Here is an 18191-nt window from a genome sequence, read left to right on the forward strand (position 1 = left end):
CTGGGAGGTTGGGGAAACACTTCAGAATAAATTCATCATGTAGAATCATTATAGAAAATTCAGAGGTAATCCCAATTTTATATAGAAAGTGATTTTCTTAGAATTGAATAGGACTTTAAGATATTTTAGTATAAGTTCAACCTAAAACTGCAATGCTCTAGAAAGTTTGTAACATATGAGATCTTTCCCATGATTGAATTGGCCGTAATTGATATAAAGTTGTATGTGTTTTATGATGAGCTCAATTCCCCCTCCCTATGGCTTTTTGCAGATGCAGTAACTGTTTACTCCTTCTTTTATGTGACAACTCTTCAGATATTTGAAGTACCCTCTTGAGCACATTCTTCATTTCTTCATAAGTCTTACCTAGATTTCAGTTGTTCATAATTCATATAGTTTCATAAAACATCTTTAACTTGGTCAGTTGTAGAGTTCCTCTTAACAGTATCTGACCTCCTTCTGCTTCTAAATTATACTCTGCATTTCTGGCTTCATATAGTACTCATCTTGACGATTTCCTGCCTCTTCAGATCTCTTTTCACATTTCATTTTTTCTGTTCTCTTGTATATAATTTTCTTCCTCAAATCTTTTACTTTCCCCTTTAGGAGAAAGAGCAATTGGCATTATGATACTCACAGTTAAGCAACTCTGTTATCAACAGCATGTTTTATGAGTCCCAAGAAAAGTATCTTCTATATGTGTATTTCCTTATTCTCTTCCCAAGCTTGTGTGTCATCCTTGCTCAGAAGCCATGCTAATCTTGTCTGTATCATTTTTATTTTAGTATTTGTGCAGCTGAAGTGAGCACTCCTTAATCTCAGAATAAATGATTTATTTATTATAAATAAATGCATGGCTGCCCTGTCACATTCTATAAACTGGCTTACCCTCTTAGCCACGGATCATTGAGATCTTTGTTTCATTCTCCATGTTTTCTACCATCTTCTTCTAATATGTAAGATTCTAACTTTAGGAGTACCTAATTGACTTGTCCTCTTATGATTAAATCTATCCCCCTTGGTAAACCCATATCCTCAGAAAAGCCTTTGCTAATTATATTACAATGTTTTTAACTTTTTTTTTTTTACAATGTTTTTAACTTTTTAACATACTTTTTAAAGACATGGACTAACAGAATTCTTTTTGTCATATAGGCGTTCTGGAGAACGCCGTCTTTAATTCTTTTGATATAGAATATAAAATATGATTTAGAGGAGAGGTATTTTAATCATACTTCTTTTTAAAAATGAATTTCTTCTTGAAGTATGGAGAATAATAGTCATTCTCTTTGTGTAAACTTAGTTACTGAAACAAATGGCACACATGCACAAAAGTCTTATAATGCAATAATTAATAATGCTGGTACTTCTTGTCTGACCTGTGATGGCCTAGTGGATTGTGTTGACCTGGCATGCTGAGGTCACCTGTTCAAGGCACATACAAAAAGCAACTACTATGAGTTGATGCTTCCCACTCCTCCCCACCTCCCTGCCTTTCTCTCTCTTTCCTCTTTAAAATCAATCAATAAATTTTTTTAAAAAAATTATGCTGATATTTCCATTAATGAATAGGTTTTACAAATAATTTATTGAGACTCAAAACACAAAGGAGAAAACAGTGCTTAAAAACTTTGAGAAAAATCGGTAAATCATTTAAAAATCTTTACAAGTCACAGGTGGACTGTATGCTAACTACTAATGCTTTGATGTTATTATTATTTTTTGTTAGGTGTGCTATCGAGTGGTAATGCAGCTTTGTGGACTGTGGGGTCATCCAGTTTTAGCAGTGAGAGTCTTATTTGAAATGAAAACTGCTAACATAAAGCCAAATGCTATTACTTATGGTTATTATAATAAGGTAAGATTGACATTGGGCAATATATGTTGCTAATTAAGATGGATATTTTTTTTACTTTCTTTTAGTGGTTTTGGGGTATAATTTGTATATGTATTTAAGCATATCAAATATTTCTATTAGCTATTACTTTTACTTTTACCTTTAGGTAGTTTTGGAGAGCCCGTGGCCTAGCAGTACCCGCAGTGGTATCTTCTTATGGACGAAGGTACGAAATGTGGTACATGGCTTGGCACAATTTAGGCAGCCGCTTAAAAAGACCATGCAAAAATCACAGGTCTCCTCAACATCAGGTAATATATGTGATTGGAAAGATACTTTCTTACTGAATGATAAGCTTTATAGGTATATGCATTTTAATTATATGAAATAGAAAACTTAAATTCTGGTTGATATTTTTATATACAGTACAACTAAAGATAGGCATGACCTTAGTCTAACCCCCCCTCTACATTTTTGAAAGTTTTGTGCAACTTTAAGTGAACTATGGGTCATTGATGTTTAGTTTTAGAGATTATCAGTACATGCATTATTGAACTGCTGTTGTCCTTATCTTTAGCTCCTCAGAATGCCACAGGTGGAAGTGATGGGGACACGGTGAGCCACGGTAGCGTGGATAGTTCTAATGATGCTAACAGTGGGGAGCACACAGTCTTCGTCAGAGACTTAATCAGGCTTGATTCCATTGATAATCACTCTAGCACAGGTACTAAATCTGGATTTTACTAACCCTTCACTTACTCTCATGTTGTCTTTTCTTTTTTTCTTCTTCTTTCAAGTCTTTTCTTTTTTAAAAAAGCTTTTACATCCCTCTAGAGTTTGTGCAGTATAAGTACTTTAAAAATACTATATATACTATATATAAATAAGGGAAGAAATTACATCTTTGCTGCTCACTTCTCTTTTTTTTCTGTAGTTAACTTTGGAGTGCTGTGTGAAAGGCTCTAGCATGGAACTTCTTTGTATTTGTTCATTATTCATTTATGAAAGTATATAATATAATTGTTAGGAAATGTGAGCTCAAGAACTTGAATATTAGTGACATAACCTGCAAATCTTTTCATTTAGTGGGAAATAATTTATTAAAGATTTGAGATCATGAATATTAAAGAGGAAAGAAAATAAGTTACACATCATGAGAAGAATTCTCTTTGCATAGTCATTACCTTAAATGACACTTTTAAAAATCTGAGAAACTACTGAAGCTACTTTTACAGACAAAGCTATGGGTATAACCTCTGTCCTCTGAAAGTAGAATTAAGCATAATTAAAGGAATACTTGAGCAGATATATGTGTGTTGCACATCCTTCTTCTTGTTTGTTTTTCTTTTTTGTTGTTAATATCTCAGGCTTTTCTTTAAAAAGAATTCAGAGTCTAATTCCTGTGCTTCATCTGATGAACTTGTCTCAATGACTGAAGTTTCCTTTTCTCTGCTCTTTGTTGCTCTGCTTTTTGCTCTGTGCTGTTTCTTGATGCTGCATTTGTCCTTGGCTGTCATGGTGTGGGGGTGCAGACTTGTATGACGTGAAGCTATGGATACACGTGTGCATTAATTCTGCCATTGAATGTTAACCACTTCAGGTAATTTCCCATTTATTAGGTTAAATTTTGCTGACATGCAAGGGTGGGGGAGAGACCTTTTGTTGTATTTTAAGTCTTGCTACCAGTGGAAAATACTTTTAGTTTTCTTGGCTTTTTCTCCTTCAGATAAGTGTAATCATATATGTGCTACTGAAAATATTCAGCTAACATTTAATGATCAGTTTGCAATCACATTTGTTATCTTTGAAAATATACTATGACTTAAGACTATAATTCTTACTTTGAGATTGGCTTATAGCATTATTGTGTCAAATAATTTTGTAGGTATTAAAGATAATAGTGTTCTAGCTATTGATGTATTGATGTGTTTGCTTGCTAAAACTGATCTGCTGAGTTTTTATGCTAAAAACTATCCCCAGAATTACAGAAGCATGTATAAATCATTGAAACTCAGCATAAGGCTGAGTTACAATCCTGTTTGTAAATTAACTTTGTTTTATTAAGTAGGAATTTTTATGAGACTTTTATTTTAAAGCCACCTTATTTTATTTCCTCCTGTATTTCTTCTAATACTTAAAAATGAAATGTATTTCACTAGTGAAATATCAAGAAAATAATTTTGTGGTATGAAACAATTTTCCCAAGAATAATAATAGTAATAGATATTCTCCTTATACCTCCAGATTTTTAAACTTGCCTTCTTTAATAGAGAAAGTGGTCTGGTAATCCCAAGAAATTGGCATAAATATTCCAGTAGTTGGGGAAGAAACTTCAGATCCCTTTTCCATATATTTCTTTTTAGCTGCATACAGATGGCTGAAGCCCCAGTACTGAATTTACAGTGATTATATACCTTTGTAGAGTTTCTGGTGATATCATTTGATACTTTTGGAGACTTGTAGCCTGCATGCTTAAGTTACTCTTTTCATTAAGGATTATCTTGTAGAATCTTTCCACTTGGTACCTGATACTGAGTCACTTAGCTTGTTGGGGAGCATATCTAGGTTTAATCAGTTTACTCAGTTTCCAGTCTTGTGTCCTTTCATGGCACTACAGTACTCTACCAGCCTTTCTGAGGGAGCCAATAAAAGTATGACTGAAGTTAGTCATTCTAAATGGCAGCATTTAGAGTTTAATTCTTTTGTTATATAGATGGCAAACCCAACATTGGAGTAGCAGTGTAACAAGTGGTAGTAGAAAGTATAAGACACTGTATTTTTTATTTTACATGTTTTTCATTCATGTCCTTTATAAAAGGATTGTCTAGTAACTGGTCTTAGTTTTGTTTTTAAATAAGTTTAAAGCCAAAATAGACTTTTGTACTTTGAAATAACTTCAAACTTACTGAAATTTTGCAAGAATAATACATAGAACTCTTAAATAATTTTTATTTAGATTCACTCACTTTTAGTTTGCCACACTTGCTTTATTATTTTTTTCTATACCCATATATACATTATTATTATTTTACAAATCATGTGAGAACATATTGTATACATCTTGCCCTGTTACCTCCTAATACTTCAGTAGTATTTTCTCTTTTATAACCACAGTATTGTTACCAAATTCAGGAAAACATTCATAAACTACTTTAATCTATAGTCTATATTCCAATTTTTTCAATTATTGTGATGTCCTTTGTGGTACTTTAACTCACTCTCTTTAGTCTTTTTTAACCTGACATAGTTCCTCACCCTTTCTTTTATCTTTCATGACCTTGAACCTTTTGAAGAATTCAGTCCAGTTATTTTGTGGAATGCTCTTCAACTTGAGCTTGCCTGACATTTCCATGTAATTAGATTAGTTTATGCATCCGTGGCTCTACTACAAAAGTGATATTGTATCCTATTTAGATTATTACATCCCAGAGTCACATAATGACTGTCTGCCCCTCATTGGTGATGTTAATTTTCATTACTGGTCTCAATATTTGGTTTCTCTCAGTTACTATTCACCTCCTTGCAGATAATAAGCTATTTGTGAGAAGATACTATGAGCCTATGCAATAATATCCTCATTCATAGTAAACTTTTTTTTTAATTTAGCGCCCATTTATGATTCTTGCTTGAATCTATCTTGACAATCATATTTATAAAGTGGTGGTTTTATGGGCAGCTGTCATAGGGAAGGGGGAAGTGGAGACGGGATCAAAGAAGGTAAAGGGATTAGCCAAAATCATATATATAAGGTCTACCAGAAAGTTATTTCCATTTTTGGAATAAAACAAAACAAATTTTTCTTACTGTCAATAAACTTTATTAAATAATATAATTGCCATTATTAATGATTTCTTGCCAGCGTGAGGGCAATTTGTATATCCCATTTTTGAAAAATGTTTTATCTTTTGATGCGAAAAATTGAACCAGTGCTTGTTTGATATCTTCTTCATTTTTGAATTTTTTGCCCTTCAAAAAATTTTGTAAGGACAAAAACAAGTGATAGTCGGAGAGTGCTAAGTCCGGGGAATATGGTGGATGCGACAGACATGCTTCTGTAGCATTTCTTCCTTGTTGAAATTCGTAAAAATTACAGTGGCGTAAATGAACTTTATCAGTAGCCATGGGTATACTATCGCTTCACACATAAGACTAACGTGAATCAACTTTGTTTTAGTTAATGTGCTACGTCAGTATGTATACATTAAGTGATAATAGAGAGGCACACACGCGCCAAATAAACATGTGCTTACGTGTTGAAACTTGTTATAGAAACGGACAGAACTTTCCGGTAGACCTTATATGTAACACATAGATAGATACAACAGCATAGCAATAGCCAGAGGGAAAGGAAAGATAGAGGTGGGGGGGCCAAAAGGACGGAAATGAGGATAAAAAGACACTTTGCATGGGTCATGGGGAGCACGATGCAGTGTGTAGAGGGTGTTATATTGAGTGGGACACTTGAAATCATGTCAACACAATAAATTAAAAATAAAAAGTTTTTAAAAATTAGAAAAAATCTTGTGGGTATAATAAGGAAAGAGGATAAAAGTTACATGGCTAATTAGCAGTTTTTTAAATAAAAGAAAATATGTATATAAATTCTAATAAATATAATTATATATAAAAAATAAGGTGAACCATCAGAGATGGAAGAACACAAAGATGTGAATTTTATGTGTTATTATAGAAATCAATTTAATAAAACATATGTTGAGTTCACACACAAAGTGGTGGTTTTGCCAACTCTGTCCTCCCACCACATGTGTAAGACGGTAGTTTGTCGCATATCCTTTAGGCATGCCTCCATTCTGTATTTTTCCTTTCTTGAACAATAAAATGTTCCTAACTTATTCTTATACCTTCCTGCCTGAGCTCTGGAATCAGCCATTTCTTCAAGGATCCTAGGTTCTTCTTAATGGGCAATAGATTTTAGGAACCAAAATTTGGGCCCTAGGTATGGTTACTGCTACCAAGGTGTTACTGGTTCTAGATTTGTTCAGCTGAACTAGAAAATAGTATATATACTGTAGAAATTCTTCTCATTCCAATCAATCCCACAGGTTTTTCTTTGTCTTCTTTCATTCCATTTACTTTAAAAATATGTCTTCCATAATATTCTTTTTTTTTTTTTAGCGAGAGAGAGAGAGACTGAGAGTGAGAGAGATGAGAAGCATCAACTCATAGTGTCATCACTTTTAGTTCATTGGTTGCTTCTTGTACATACTTTGACCAGGGGTTCCAGCTGAGCCCGTGACTTCTTGCTCAAGCCAGCAACTGCTTGCTCAAGCCAGCAACCTTGAGCTCATGCCAGCGACCATGGGGTCATGCCAGTGATCCTCTGCTCAAGCCCAATGAGCCCGCACTCAAGCTGGTGACCTTGGGATTTCGAACCTGTGCACTGCTCTGTCTACTGAGCCACCACCAGTCAGGCTCTTCCACAGTAATCTTGGCTTTTAAAAACAGCATCTACTTTACTCATTTGCTCAGTTCTACAGGACACATAGAATAATTTCAGAATTACTACACCCATTCCCCTGTTAAAAACAAACTTTGTAACGAGTTCAATATTTGACTGTGACCCCCAGGCTTAGGGTACATACTCAGAATAATGTAATCCAAGTTACTTGGATTAGTCCTCCACATCCTTTCAGAGTGGTTGTTACTCATATGAAATATAGTAGGTTTCATTTGTTTCTATTTGCATTCAATTTTAGTTATTCTCCTTTCCCACCCTCTATTGTATTGATTTAATTTTATGAATATGTAGAAGTTAATACATTTCCAAAAATAAAAAGAAAATAATAAGTCATATTTAGAAAAGTTTCCTTTTTCTCTATCTCTCCCAGCCTATTTTGCCCCACACCATATAGAGAACCAGTTTGTGTCTTCTTGTGAAAGTAAGCAGATATATGTTTATTTCCTCTTCTTACACAAAGGTAGTATTCTATAGACACACTCCAAAAGAAGCCTTTCAAGACATCTTGACAAAATCTATTGATTTACAGAATAGGAAACTAAGGTTCAGTGCTTTCAAATATGTAATAGTGTTTAGTCCTTGATGTTCCTGTTTCTGCTGTTCTTTGCCTTTTATTGTTTAAAATGGTCTGTGTGCTTTGTAAGCTTTTTTGTCTTCCTTTTCTCTGAGTTTAATTATGTAGATCAGTGGAATTTTCTTTTGAAATGTTATGGCTGGACTGCAAGTGTATGAAATGATTTCTGTGTAAGCCTGCATTGTTTTTCACAGGTGGTCAGTCTGACCAAGGCTATGGGTCTAAGGATGAACTTATAAAGGATGATGCAGAAATTCATGTGCCTGAAGAACAAGTAGCAAGAGAATTGATAACTAAAACTAAAGTACAAACAGAAGGTTAAGTACTGATATTTTCTAGCTTTACTTGGAAAAATACCTGTGTTAACTAAAATACTTTATTTGATAATTTTTAGAAATGTAAAATCTGAGCTTATAAGGTACTGTGTACCATTATATATGGTAGATTTCAGTAGTCTCTTAATTTTTGAATTTAAGAGATCTTTAGAGACTAGGTCAGCCCTCCATTTTGTAGGATACTGTGACCCATTGAAGTATTTAGTGGCTGAAGTTATGTAACTACTTTTTGACAGAACTGAGACTAAACTTTGAGTCATCAAACTTATATTCTAATGTCCCCTTTATTGTAAATATTCTTTCACTGTAAGTCCCTCAAATATCAGGATAGTTTTCATGGGTAAATTAAATATAGTTTTTGTGGTTTCCTGGGGTTTTTTTTTGTTTTTTTTTAATGGGACTCATCGAGGTAGAAATGATTTCTAATAAACATTTTAGGGAAATATGGAGTAATATTTTGACCTTATGGTGTTAAGATGTTCTTCCTATGTTTTTACACAAAAGTATACTTTATTCAATGATGTTACTTATTTTATGCTGCAGTTATGCCAAAACAAGTCCATTTCCTACTTCACAAATGATGACTATAACTGAAGGCCAAAGCTTTAATTTATTCATTCAAGAATGATCAAGTTAGCCCTGGCTGGATAACTGGTTTGGTTAGAGCATCAACCTGAAGCACAGAGTTTGCCTGTTTGATCCCCAGTCAGGGCACACTCAGGAACAGATTGATGTTCCTATCTCTCTCGTGCTCTTTCCTTCCTGTCTCTAAAATCAATGAAAAATAAACATTAAAAAAAATAATGCTCCAGTTAGAGGTATTGAATGCTAAAATAAAGCTTTTGTTTTACTCAATACTGGCAACATTGATGGCATAAAGTAAATCAGTCACAAATCAGTAATAAAATAGTCATGTATTCATCCCCACTTGGGGGGAAATGCTATACAGAATGTATTAAAATCAGTACATAGTTTCTGTTCAATATCGGCAAAAAAAAAAAAAAAAAAGGAATAATAACATTCTTTTTTTTCTCCAGAAGTGTGTGATATCTCTAATGTGGTTGCAAAACATTCACAAGCTAGTGGAGAGCCACCGAGTCCCACTGAGCCTCCTGCATGGGGCAGCAGTATTGTGAAAGTTCCATCTGGTATATTTGACTTCAGTGGCAGGAAAAGTAGCACTGGTGAGTCTTTACATATTGGTTATTAAATATTTTAAATGGGCCCTGGCCGGTTGGCTCAGCAGTAGAGTGTCGGCCTGGCGTGCGAGGGACCTGGGTTCGATTCCCGGCCAGGGCACATAGGAGAAGCACCCATTTGCTTCTCCACCCCCACCCCCTCCTTCCTCTCTGTCTCTCTCTTCCCCTCCTGCAGCCAAGGCTCCATTGGAGCAAAGATGGCCCGGGCGCTGGGGATGGCTCCTTGGCCTCTGCCCCAGGCGCTAGAGTGAGTGGCTCTCGTGGAGGCAGAGCAACGCCCCGGAGGGGCAGAGCATCGCCCCCTGGTGGGCAGAGCTTCGCCCCTGGTGGGCGTGCCGGGTGGATCCCGGTCGGGCGCATGCGGGAGTCTGTCTGACTGTCTCTCCCCGTTTCCAGCTTCAGAAAAAGAAAAAGAAAAAAAAAATTTTAAATATACTTCTGCAGATATACATGTGTCTTTAATGATACTGAATTGTTGACTTAATTGTAATGAACATGCTAAAGAGCCAGAAGTAAGTTTGAATCCTGTAAATGAGCTAAAGAAGTTAAAATAGTTGTTTAAAGATACGTAATTTTTAAAAGGAAAGGTACGTAAAGAGTGTTTAGTTGTTATTTGGAATACCTTTTCTTGTAGCGCTTGTTCTCAGTTTGGTCCCACTTTCTCATGGTAGGTAATGAGAGATGACCATAGGGCCTCTTATATGCTTCTCAAGAGCAGAGATGCAGGGATGCGATCAAATTCCACAGGGCTTTTTTTGTATGATTGGATAATTTCTGTCACTGAAGGGAAATGGAAAAAAAGGATTGATGTCACTTTCTACAAAAAATATCAGTGGCTTTTTAATTTTGGCCCAATTTTTATAAGTGCCCTGAGCCACTTCTTATGTGTGATTAAATATTTGTAATGAATAACTGTTATGTGTAACTCCCTTGAATTTGAGTTTGCTACTTTCAGCTATGTTATAGTCTCCCAAGTACTCTTAAGGCATACCCTAAGTATATGATTTTAAAGATAATGAACTTGTCCTGTATGTATCCTGTGCCCTTCGTTAGTAGCTACAATTCACTTCTCTAAAATTGACTGTTTTGTCTGTAAGTATATCTATTGTACTTTATAGAAACTAATTTGTCCAGCTTTTAAAATTAATGTAGAAATTCTTATTTCTAAAGTTGGTTGTTGTTGTTTTTTTTTGTATTTTCTGTGATACCAAGTTTAGTTGTTGTTGGAGAGGAATAGTACACAAGAGGTGGAGCTAAAGGTTTTTGAACAAATTATTGATATATATGTTCTATATCTCATTTTTCCAACCTGTTGATAGCAGGTTAAAAGGGGGGGGGCAGAGTTTTCTTCATCAAAGGGTTAGAATCTTCTCAGAATACTGAAATGGACATGGTCTGGAAACTGGTGTGTTTCCTTCCCTTCTTACTCATTTTATTTCCATGTTACATCTTGATCTAGGAAGATTTTTGTTATTAAGAAAGAAGGAGATGGTAATGGGGCTTTTGCCAATACATCAAATAGTCAAATTCATTTTAAAAATTGAACAAAATATGTCACCAAGTTCCTGGAAATACTATGAGAACCAGTTAATTGCAACCATCTGTTTCTCAAATGTTGGTAAAAGTTTGCTAAGCTGATGCAGATTTGTAAAATAGGCTAATATGATTCCCCTAAAAACTTAAAAAATATCTCTAAATGCTTATTATTAATTCTGTTTAATTGGTATGATTATGATTTTTAGTTGGTACAAATTTGGGAGATTAAAAAGAAGCCTGAAATTAATTTGGAAGATTAAAAAAACCTTATTAAAGACTTTCCTTTCAAATCTCCCAGGTCATTATGCTTTTTACAAAACAAATGAGAATCCTAAATATGAATGGATAGATCTGTGATGGTGAACCTATGACATGCGTACAGCATTGACATGCGTAGCCATTTTCGATGACATATGGCTAGGTGTAGTAGCCAAGGATAAAACATTTGCTATAGTGTAGACACTCTGTGCCGGAGGTCTGTAGGCCAAAACAACAGAACTCTGGCACAGAGTGTCTAGTTCTGGGACTTCCGGTTAGGTCGTTAGGGGATCTTTGATCTCACTTCCTGCTGGTGGAGCAGGGAGCAGCGGAATGTTGTGGGGCACACATATCTGGGGGCCCTGTGATCGCCATTACCAGCAACCACATAACCACAGCAACCATCATCCAATCTACTGTTCTGGGGTGTCATGGATTTCTAATTGACCATCATTACTGAGATAAGTGAGGGGGGAGGCTGAGAGAGGCAAGGGCCTGTGCTATGGGTGCCGTTTCCCGCCATTAGAAATAGTGGCATCCATCTTAATTTATATAAAATGCAAGTTGCAGAATTTCAAGACAGCATCTGGGCTCAGGTGTTTGTCGACTTGAGGTCAAAGCTTGAGAATCTGGAAAGGTGCCGCTTGGAGAATCAAGAGGAGTGTCACTACGAACAGGAAATTTGGAGTGCCTGGAACCGATTACCAGACACTTTTAGCACCCTGAAAAATATAGCAATGGCTTTACTCACAATTTTTTCCTCTACATACTTTTGTGAGACCTTATTCTCAGTGTTAAATAATAACAAAACCAACAAAAGAAACAGATTGACAGATGAAGTTAGTAGCACTTGCTTGGGCTTGAAGTGTACAAAATACCAACCTTCAACTGAAGATTTAGCCAATGAAATTCAGCAACAAAAAAAGTCACTAATAGGCAGGTTAGTTAAAGAATTCCCCCTCCCCCTCACTTATCTTAGTTCACGGCACCCCACACAAGTTAAATAATATCAAGACCAACAAAAGAAACCCACTGACTGATGAACAAAGAAGTCACTAAGCAGGTAAGTTAAATAATCAGTTTTTGGTTTATTAAATACAGTTATATATTACAATTATACATTTTTGTTATTTAAACTATAAATATCACAAAATTATGGTTTTTTTCTTGAAGTGACACACCACCCGAGTTATGCTTGGTTTTTTGGCAAATTTTGACACACCAAGCTCAAAAGATTGCCCATCACTGGGATAGATGGACTTAAGTTTGTGTAATAATTCATATAGGAAAATAGCTTTTGGTTTTGGAATGGATAAAATTGCGTGGTAGCAAAGAGTAAGACTATTTATTTGTTTCCCCCAAAGTTGGGGGGCAGAGCTGTTTCTACAGCCACTGGCATAGTTTTGTGCTATTGGATTAAATAAGACTGATTTGTGAAGGCTAGGATCATGTCTATGTATTTGCCATTGTGTTTCTAGTACCTCACATAGTAGATGTTAGTAGACATTTAGATATTTGATAAAAGAATGACTATATCTGAACAATTTTTAGCTACTCAGATTTTATTAGCCTTCTTGGAGTTGGCTAATTCTAAGCATTCTATTCTTGATTGTTTACTGTAGCAAATATTAATTCCTCCATGATTATGAATTTGCTTTGTGCAGAGTTGATTCCTGGCAAATATTTGTTGAATTAGATATATGAAGGCTAAGCTAGAAGAGATTATTTCTTTTTAGATCTGTTACTTGATGTAGAACATTTTTCTTAAATTGAATGTAAAACCCTGAAGTTAAGATAGAGATCAATATTGAGAAATGTGATATATTTTAGTGAATAATACAGGTATGTACATATATTGCATGATCTTTTATTTTTATTTTTTTAATTCTGTGAACTGAAGGAGGCAGAGACAGACTCCCACATGTGCCCTAACCACAATCCACCCAGCAAGCCTACTAGGGGGCAATGTTCTGCCTATCAGGAGTGTTGCTCCATTGCCCATCAGCCGAGCCCCTCTTAGCACCTGAGGTGGAGGCCATGGAGCCATCCTCAGCACCCAGGACCAACTTCCTCCAGTTGAGCCATGGCTGCAGGAGGGGAGGAGGGAGAGATAGAGGACAGAAGCGAGAGGGGGAGGGGGTGAAGAAGCAGATGGGTGTTTCTCCTATGTGCCCTGACCAGGAATCAAACCTGGGACATCCATACACCAGGCCTACACTATACCACTGAGCCAACTGGCCAGGGCCAGCATGGTCATTTTTAAAGTGTGTGTTTATATGCATAGAAGATGAAAGGCAGATTATATATTAAAATGTTATTTCTGAGAGGGTTGAATGGAATTTTGTTATTTATTTTCTTTTTCTTTGTACCTTCTTTGTGCCTTCTAAATTTTCTGAATCTTTTTATAGATTAGAAAATAAACTTATCTAGGTTTTTTTCCAAAGATTTTAATTTATTGATTTTACAGAGAGAGGAGAGGGGTGGGAGCAAGGAGTATCCACTCATAGTTGCTTCATTTTAGTTGTTCATTGCTTGCTTGTCCTGTGTGCCTTAACTGGGCAAACCCAGGGTTTCAAAGTGGTGACCTCAGCATTCCAGGGTGGCGCTCTATCCACTGTGCCACCATAGGACAGGCCAGAAAATAAACTTTTTAATAAAAGTTACTTTAGAAAACATATTCATTTATATTTGTTTACTTTTAATTTTTTTAAGTAAGAGGAGGGGAGGTAGACACATTTCTTTTTGTGCCCCATCCAGGATCCACCTGACAACCACTGTCTAGGGCCAATGCTTGCATCAACCAAGCTATCTTTAGTGCCTGAGGCTGATGCTTGGAACGACAGAGCTATCCTCAACACTGAGGGTCAACCCTCGAACCAATCGAGCCACTGGTGGAGGGAGGGGAAGAGAAGCAAATGGTCGCTTCTCATGTGTGCCTTGACCAGGGATTGAACCCAGGATGTTCACACATTGGGCTGACGCTCTATCCACTGAGCAAACCAGCCAAGGCCAGACTGATTTTTAATATTATATTTTCCCTTTTAGGTAGTACATCAAAAGTGCTATTTTCTGCTCAAGATCAAGTTGAAGATGCAGTCTTTGGCGAAGTTACTAATCTCAAGAACAGTGACAGAGGAGAAAAGAGACAAAAGCATTTTCCGGAGAGGAGTTGTAGTTTTAGTTCTGAAAGTCGAGCAGGAATGTTGCTTAAGAAGAGCAGTTTGGATTTGAATTCAAGTGACATGGCTATCATGATGGGAGCAGATGCCAAGATTCTCACAGCAGCATTGACATGTCCTAAGGCCTCTCCACTTCATATTGCAAGAACCCATAGCTTTGAGAGTGTTAGTTGTCATCTAGCTGATACTAGGACTCGTGTGTCTGAAAGCACTTGGGATTCTGAGTACAGATCTTCAGTGTTAGAGATGCTTGAGGAAAGCCAAGAGCTCATAGAACCTGTAACTGATGACATTGTAACCACAACTATGACAAAGGAGACACATGATAGTCTACAAAGTGATAGCAACAGTGCAGACTTGAAAGCAGGATCCAAAGAACTAATAAATAAAAGAAGTAGTTTATATGGTGTTGCTAAAGCTGTTGAGAGGGAAAATGTTGAAACTGGACTAGATCCTTTGTCTCTTTTAGCCACTGAATATACAGGAGAAAAAACTTCTGATTCTGAAGATAAGTTGTTTTCTCCAGTTATTGCACGTAATCTGGCTGATGAAATTGAAACCTACATGAACCTAAAGAGTCCCCTGGGTAGCAAGTCTTCTAGTATGGAGTTACACGGAGAGGGGAACAGAGAGCCTGGCCCTACCACTGCATTTATTCACCCTTTAGAGAGGAGATCAAGCCTACCTTTAGAGCATGGTCCACCAGCACAGGAAAATCCTGAAAGTGAAAAGAGCTCCCCTGCAGTGTCTAGGTCTAAAACTTTTACCGGGCGTTTCAAACAGCAAACTCCCTCTCGAGGTCGTAAAGAACGTTCACCTTCTTTATCAGCATTGGTGCATTCTTCACCACATGGCTCATTGGGTTCTGTGGTAAATTCTTTGTCAGGGTTAAAGCTGGATAATATACTGTCTGGACCCAAGATAGATGTCCTAAAATCTGGTATGAAACAAGCAGCGACAGTAGCCAATAAGATGTGGGTAGCTGTAGTGTCTGCCTACAACTACTCAGATGATGAGGTAAGATTGTTGTATGTGTGTAGTCTGTCTGATATTGGAATGTTTGTAGTATTTTTATATACAAATTATTAGAGAGTTCTAGTAAATTTGGTTTTTATATTTTAAAATTTTATGTATATCCTATTTCTTTCTTGAAATGATTTGAACATACATGTAAGGAAATTAATAATGAAAAAATAAAATATCAGGACTACTTTATAATTCCATAGATCAGTCTAAATGAACACAATAAGTTTATTTCTTTGGAAGCCAAATGATTAATGTTTTAATTTAATAATGATGCCATGTTATTTGCATAGCACTTCACTTTTTAAATAACCTTTACCTTTGTAATCTTTTTAATATCTATGAAGTCATTTGACAACTTGATCCATAGATTTCATACTGCATAACAAAAACTGATAATTCTTTTAAAAATCATTGTAAAGAGAATTAATCATTAGATCTTATGAAAATAGAAGTAGGGAAATTTTGCTTATTTTTTTATAGAAAAACTTTAATTAAAATTTCACTATTGTAGGCCTGACCTGTGGTGGCGCAGTGGATAAAGTGTCGACCTGGAAATGCTGAGGTCGCCGGTTCAAAACCCTGGGCTTGCCTGGTCAAGGCACATATGGGAGTTGATGCTTCCAGCTCCTCCCCTGTGTCTCTCCCCCCCCCCCCTCTCTTCTCTAAAATGAATAAATAAAATTTAAAAAAAAAATTAAAAAAAATTTCACTATTGTATTAAAGAATTATAGTAGTACTTTAGTAGAAAAAGCAGACATCTATATATGTTTACTGTTATTACTGTAGCACTATGTTCTAGGTATTGTCATAAACTATATATATATATTTTTAATACATGGATATAGATGCACACACATATATTTATTTAATTTTTATAGCAGTCCCATGGGTTGGTACTACCATTTGTCCTCATTTTATAAATGAGGTATCTGAGATTCAGAGAAGTTAATTAATTTCCCAGGTCACACAACAAATGAGTTACAAAATTAGAATTTGAAGTCTGAGAGATTGGCTCGAGTCTATGCTCTGAACCATGATAGTAGCAAAGAAGGAGCAGCACCTTAGAAAAGGTTCCTGTGGGGACTGTCCAACAAGAGCAGAGCACATGATAACTAAGTGGCTTTTGATGGGTAAATTGAAAGTTTGGGGTTAGTCAAAGTGGTAAGATGGTAGAATATGTATCTGAGAGAATAGTGAAAAAAATATGGAGGCTTAAAACAGCATGCATTTTCAAGATAATATAATCAATTTCAGGTTGCTAAAGTTCTAAACAGGAAGTAGAGTGGAAATTAAATTGGACAAATAAGACTTGTATACTGTTTTAAAGAAAATTTTATTTTATAGGCAGACTTAATTGAATTAAAAGTACAGTAAGTATTATAACACAAATTGTATTTTGTATTTAAAGAGCTTATGAGGTTAGTTAAGGAAAGACAAAATAAGCTAAGTTCAAAAGTATCTCAGTCTGGCATTATTTTTTTAAATGCCATTTTATATTTGGAATTTTATCTAACAGTATTTTTAAAAAGCTTTATACAGAATAATTTGAGTTTGGAATATATGATTGTAAATTCCAAGTTGGTACAGATTTTAATCTTCATTGCTATAGTACTGATTTCAGTGCCTGGCAAAAACAAATAGGATATACCTAATAAGTATTTTCAAAGGAAGAAATGAATAAAATGTCTATAAAAATGTTTAGAATTTTTAACCAGAATTTAATCTAGGGGAAAAAAATTAGGGATTTGTGTAAAAATAGCTCAAAGGAACTCGTCATATAACATATACATAACAAAAATTAAAGTATGCTGAATATTTAAGCAATAGAGGATTTACTAAACATACAATAGTACATCAGTAAATTGGATTAGGATGGAGGGGGTTAAATAATGTAGAAGATTTAATGACAAAATAAATTACATGAGAAGACTCTGTTATAAAACTTCCTATTTTGTAAATATGTATTATGCATATTTTTAAGTAAGTAGAAAGGTATGCATCAAGATTTTGATTGTACTTTGTGGCTTATTGGTATTTTAAGTGCTTTTATTTCCTGTTTTACATATCTGTTTAATTTTTTAAAATCATTTAACATGGTTTTATAACAAGACACAAATCTTCTTTAAAGTAAAAATTTAAAAAGCTGTTTATTGAAATATTCTTTATTTATTTAAACTAAAGCATCAACAATCACAGTGATCAAGAACTACAATGTTTGGAACTTTATTCATGCTTTCTGCCTCTAGTGTTGATGGTTATTATTCTGAACAATCATATTTCCAGCTGAAAGTCTCATAACAATCTTATTTTAAAGAACTCATATTATTCATATTTTTCAGGCGATATAAATAAAAGTTAAAGAAGTAATTTTTGCAGGGCCTCATTCCTAAAAGTGATGTGGATCCAAGATCCCACTCTGGCTGTGTCTGATTCTAAAGCTTCTACTCTACTTGTGCTGCTTTACCTGATCCCACTGGAGAAAATGAGCTCTAAGAGTTTCTTCATTTTATGATAGTGAAGATTGAGAATCACCCCATACCTTAAACATACAACTAGGGGCACAACACAATCTTAAAGTATTATATACATCAGGGGTCCCCAAACTATGGCCTTCGGGCTGCATGCGGCCCCCTGAGGCCATTTATCTGGCCCCCCGCCACACTTCCGGAAGGGGCACCTCTTTCATTGGTGGTCAGTGAGAGAAGCATAGTTCCCATTGAAATACTGGTCAGTTTGTTGCTTTAAATTTACTTGTTCTTTATTTTAAA

At 35.5% G+C, this 18191-nt stretch overlaps 1 protein-coding gene and 1 non-coding gene across 8 annotated transcripts in view; one reads left to right on the top strand and one right to left on the bottom strand.

The window, feature by feature from the left end:
• DENND4C (DENN domain containing 4C) overlaps positions 1-18191 on the top strand; it is a 141830-nt gene that overhangs the window by 93822 nt on the left and 29817 nt on the right. For 6 of the 7 annotated variants that reach the window (XM_066368235.1, XM_066368236.1, XM_066368234.1 and 3 more), the window contains 6 exons: positions 1730-1858; positions 2004-2148; positions 2415-2561; positions 8085-8207; positions 9263-9409; positions 14264-15414. In XM_066368235.1, the coding sequence (XP_066224332.1) occupies positions 1730-1858; positions 2004-2148; positions 2415-2561; positions 8085-8207; positions 9263-9409; positions 14264-15414 (1842 nt within the window). The remainder of the gene's footprint in view (positions 1-1729; positions 1859-2003; positions 2149-2414; positions 2562-8084; positions 8208-9262; positions 9410-14263; positions 15415-18191) is intronic. The other variant, XM_066368240.1, reaches the window with a different exon arrangement.
• Positions 703-809, bottom strand: LOC136396541 (U6 spliceosomal RNA). The gene has a single exon (XR_010749813.1). It is a non-coding gene; the product is annotated as a U6 spliceosomal RNA (small nuclear RNA).

Source organism: Saccopteryx leptura, chromosome 2 (assembly GCF_036850995.1).
Source record: "Saccopteryx leptura isolate mSacLep1 chromosome 2, mSacLep1_pri_phased_curated, whole genome shotgun sequence".
Lineage (NCBI taxonomy): Eukaryota > Metazoa > Chordata > Mammalia > Chiroptera > Emballonuridae > Saccopteryx > Saccopteryx leptura.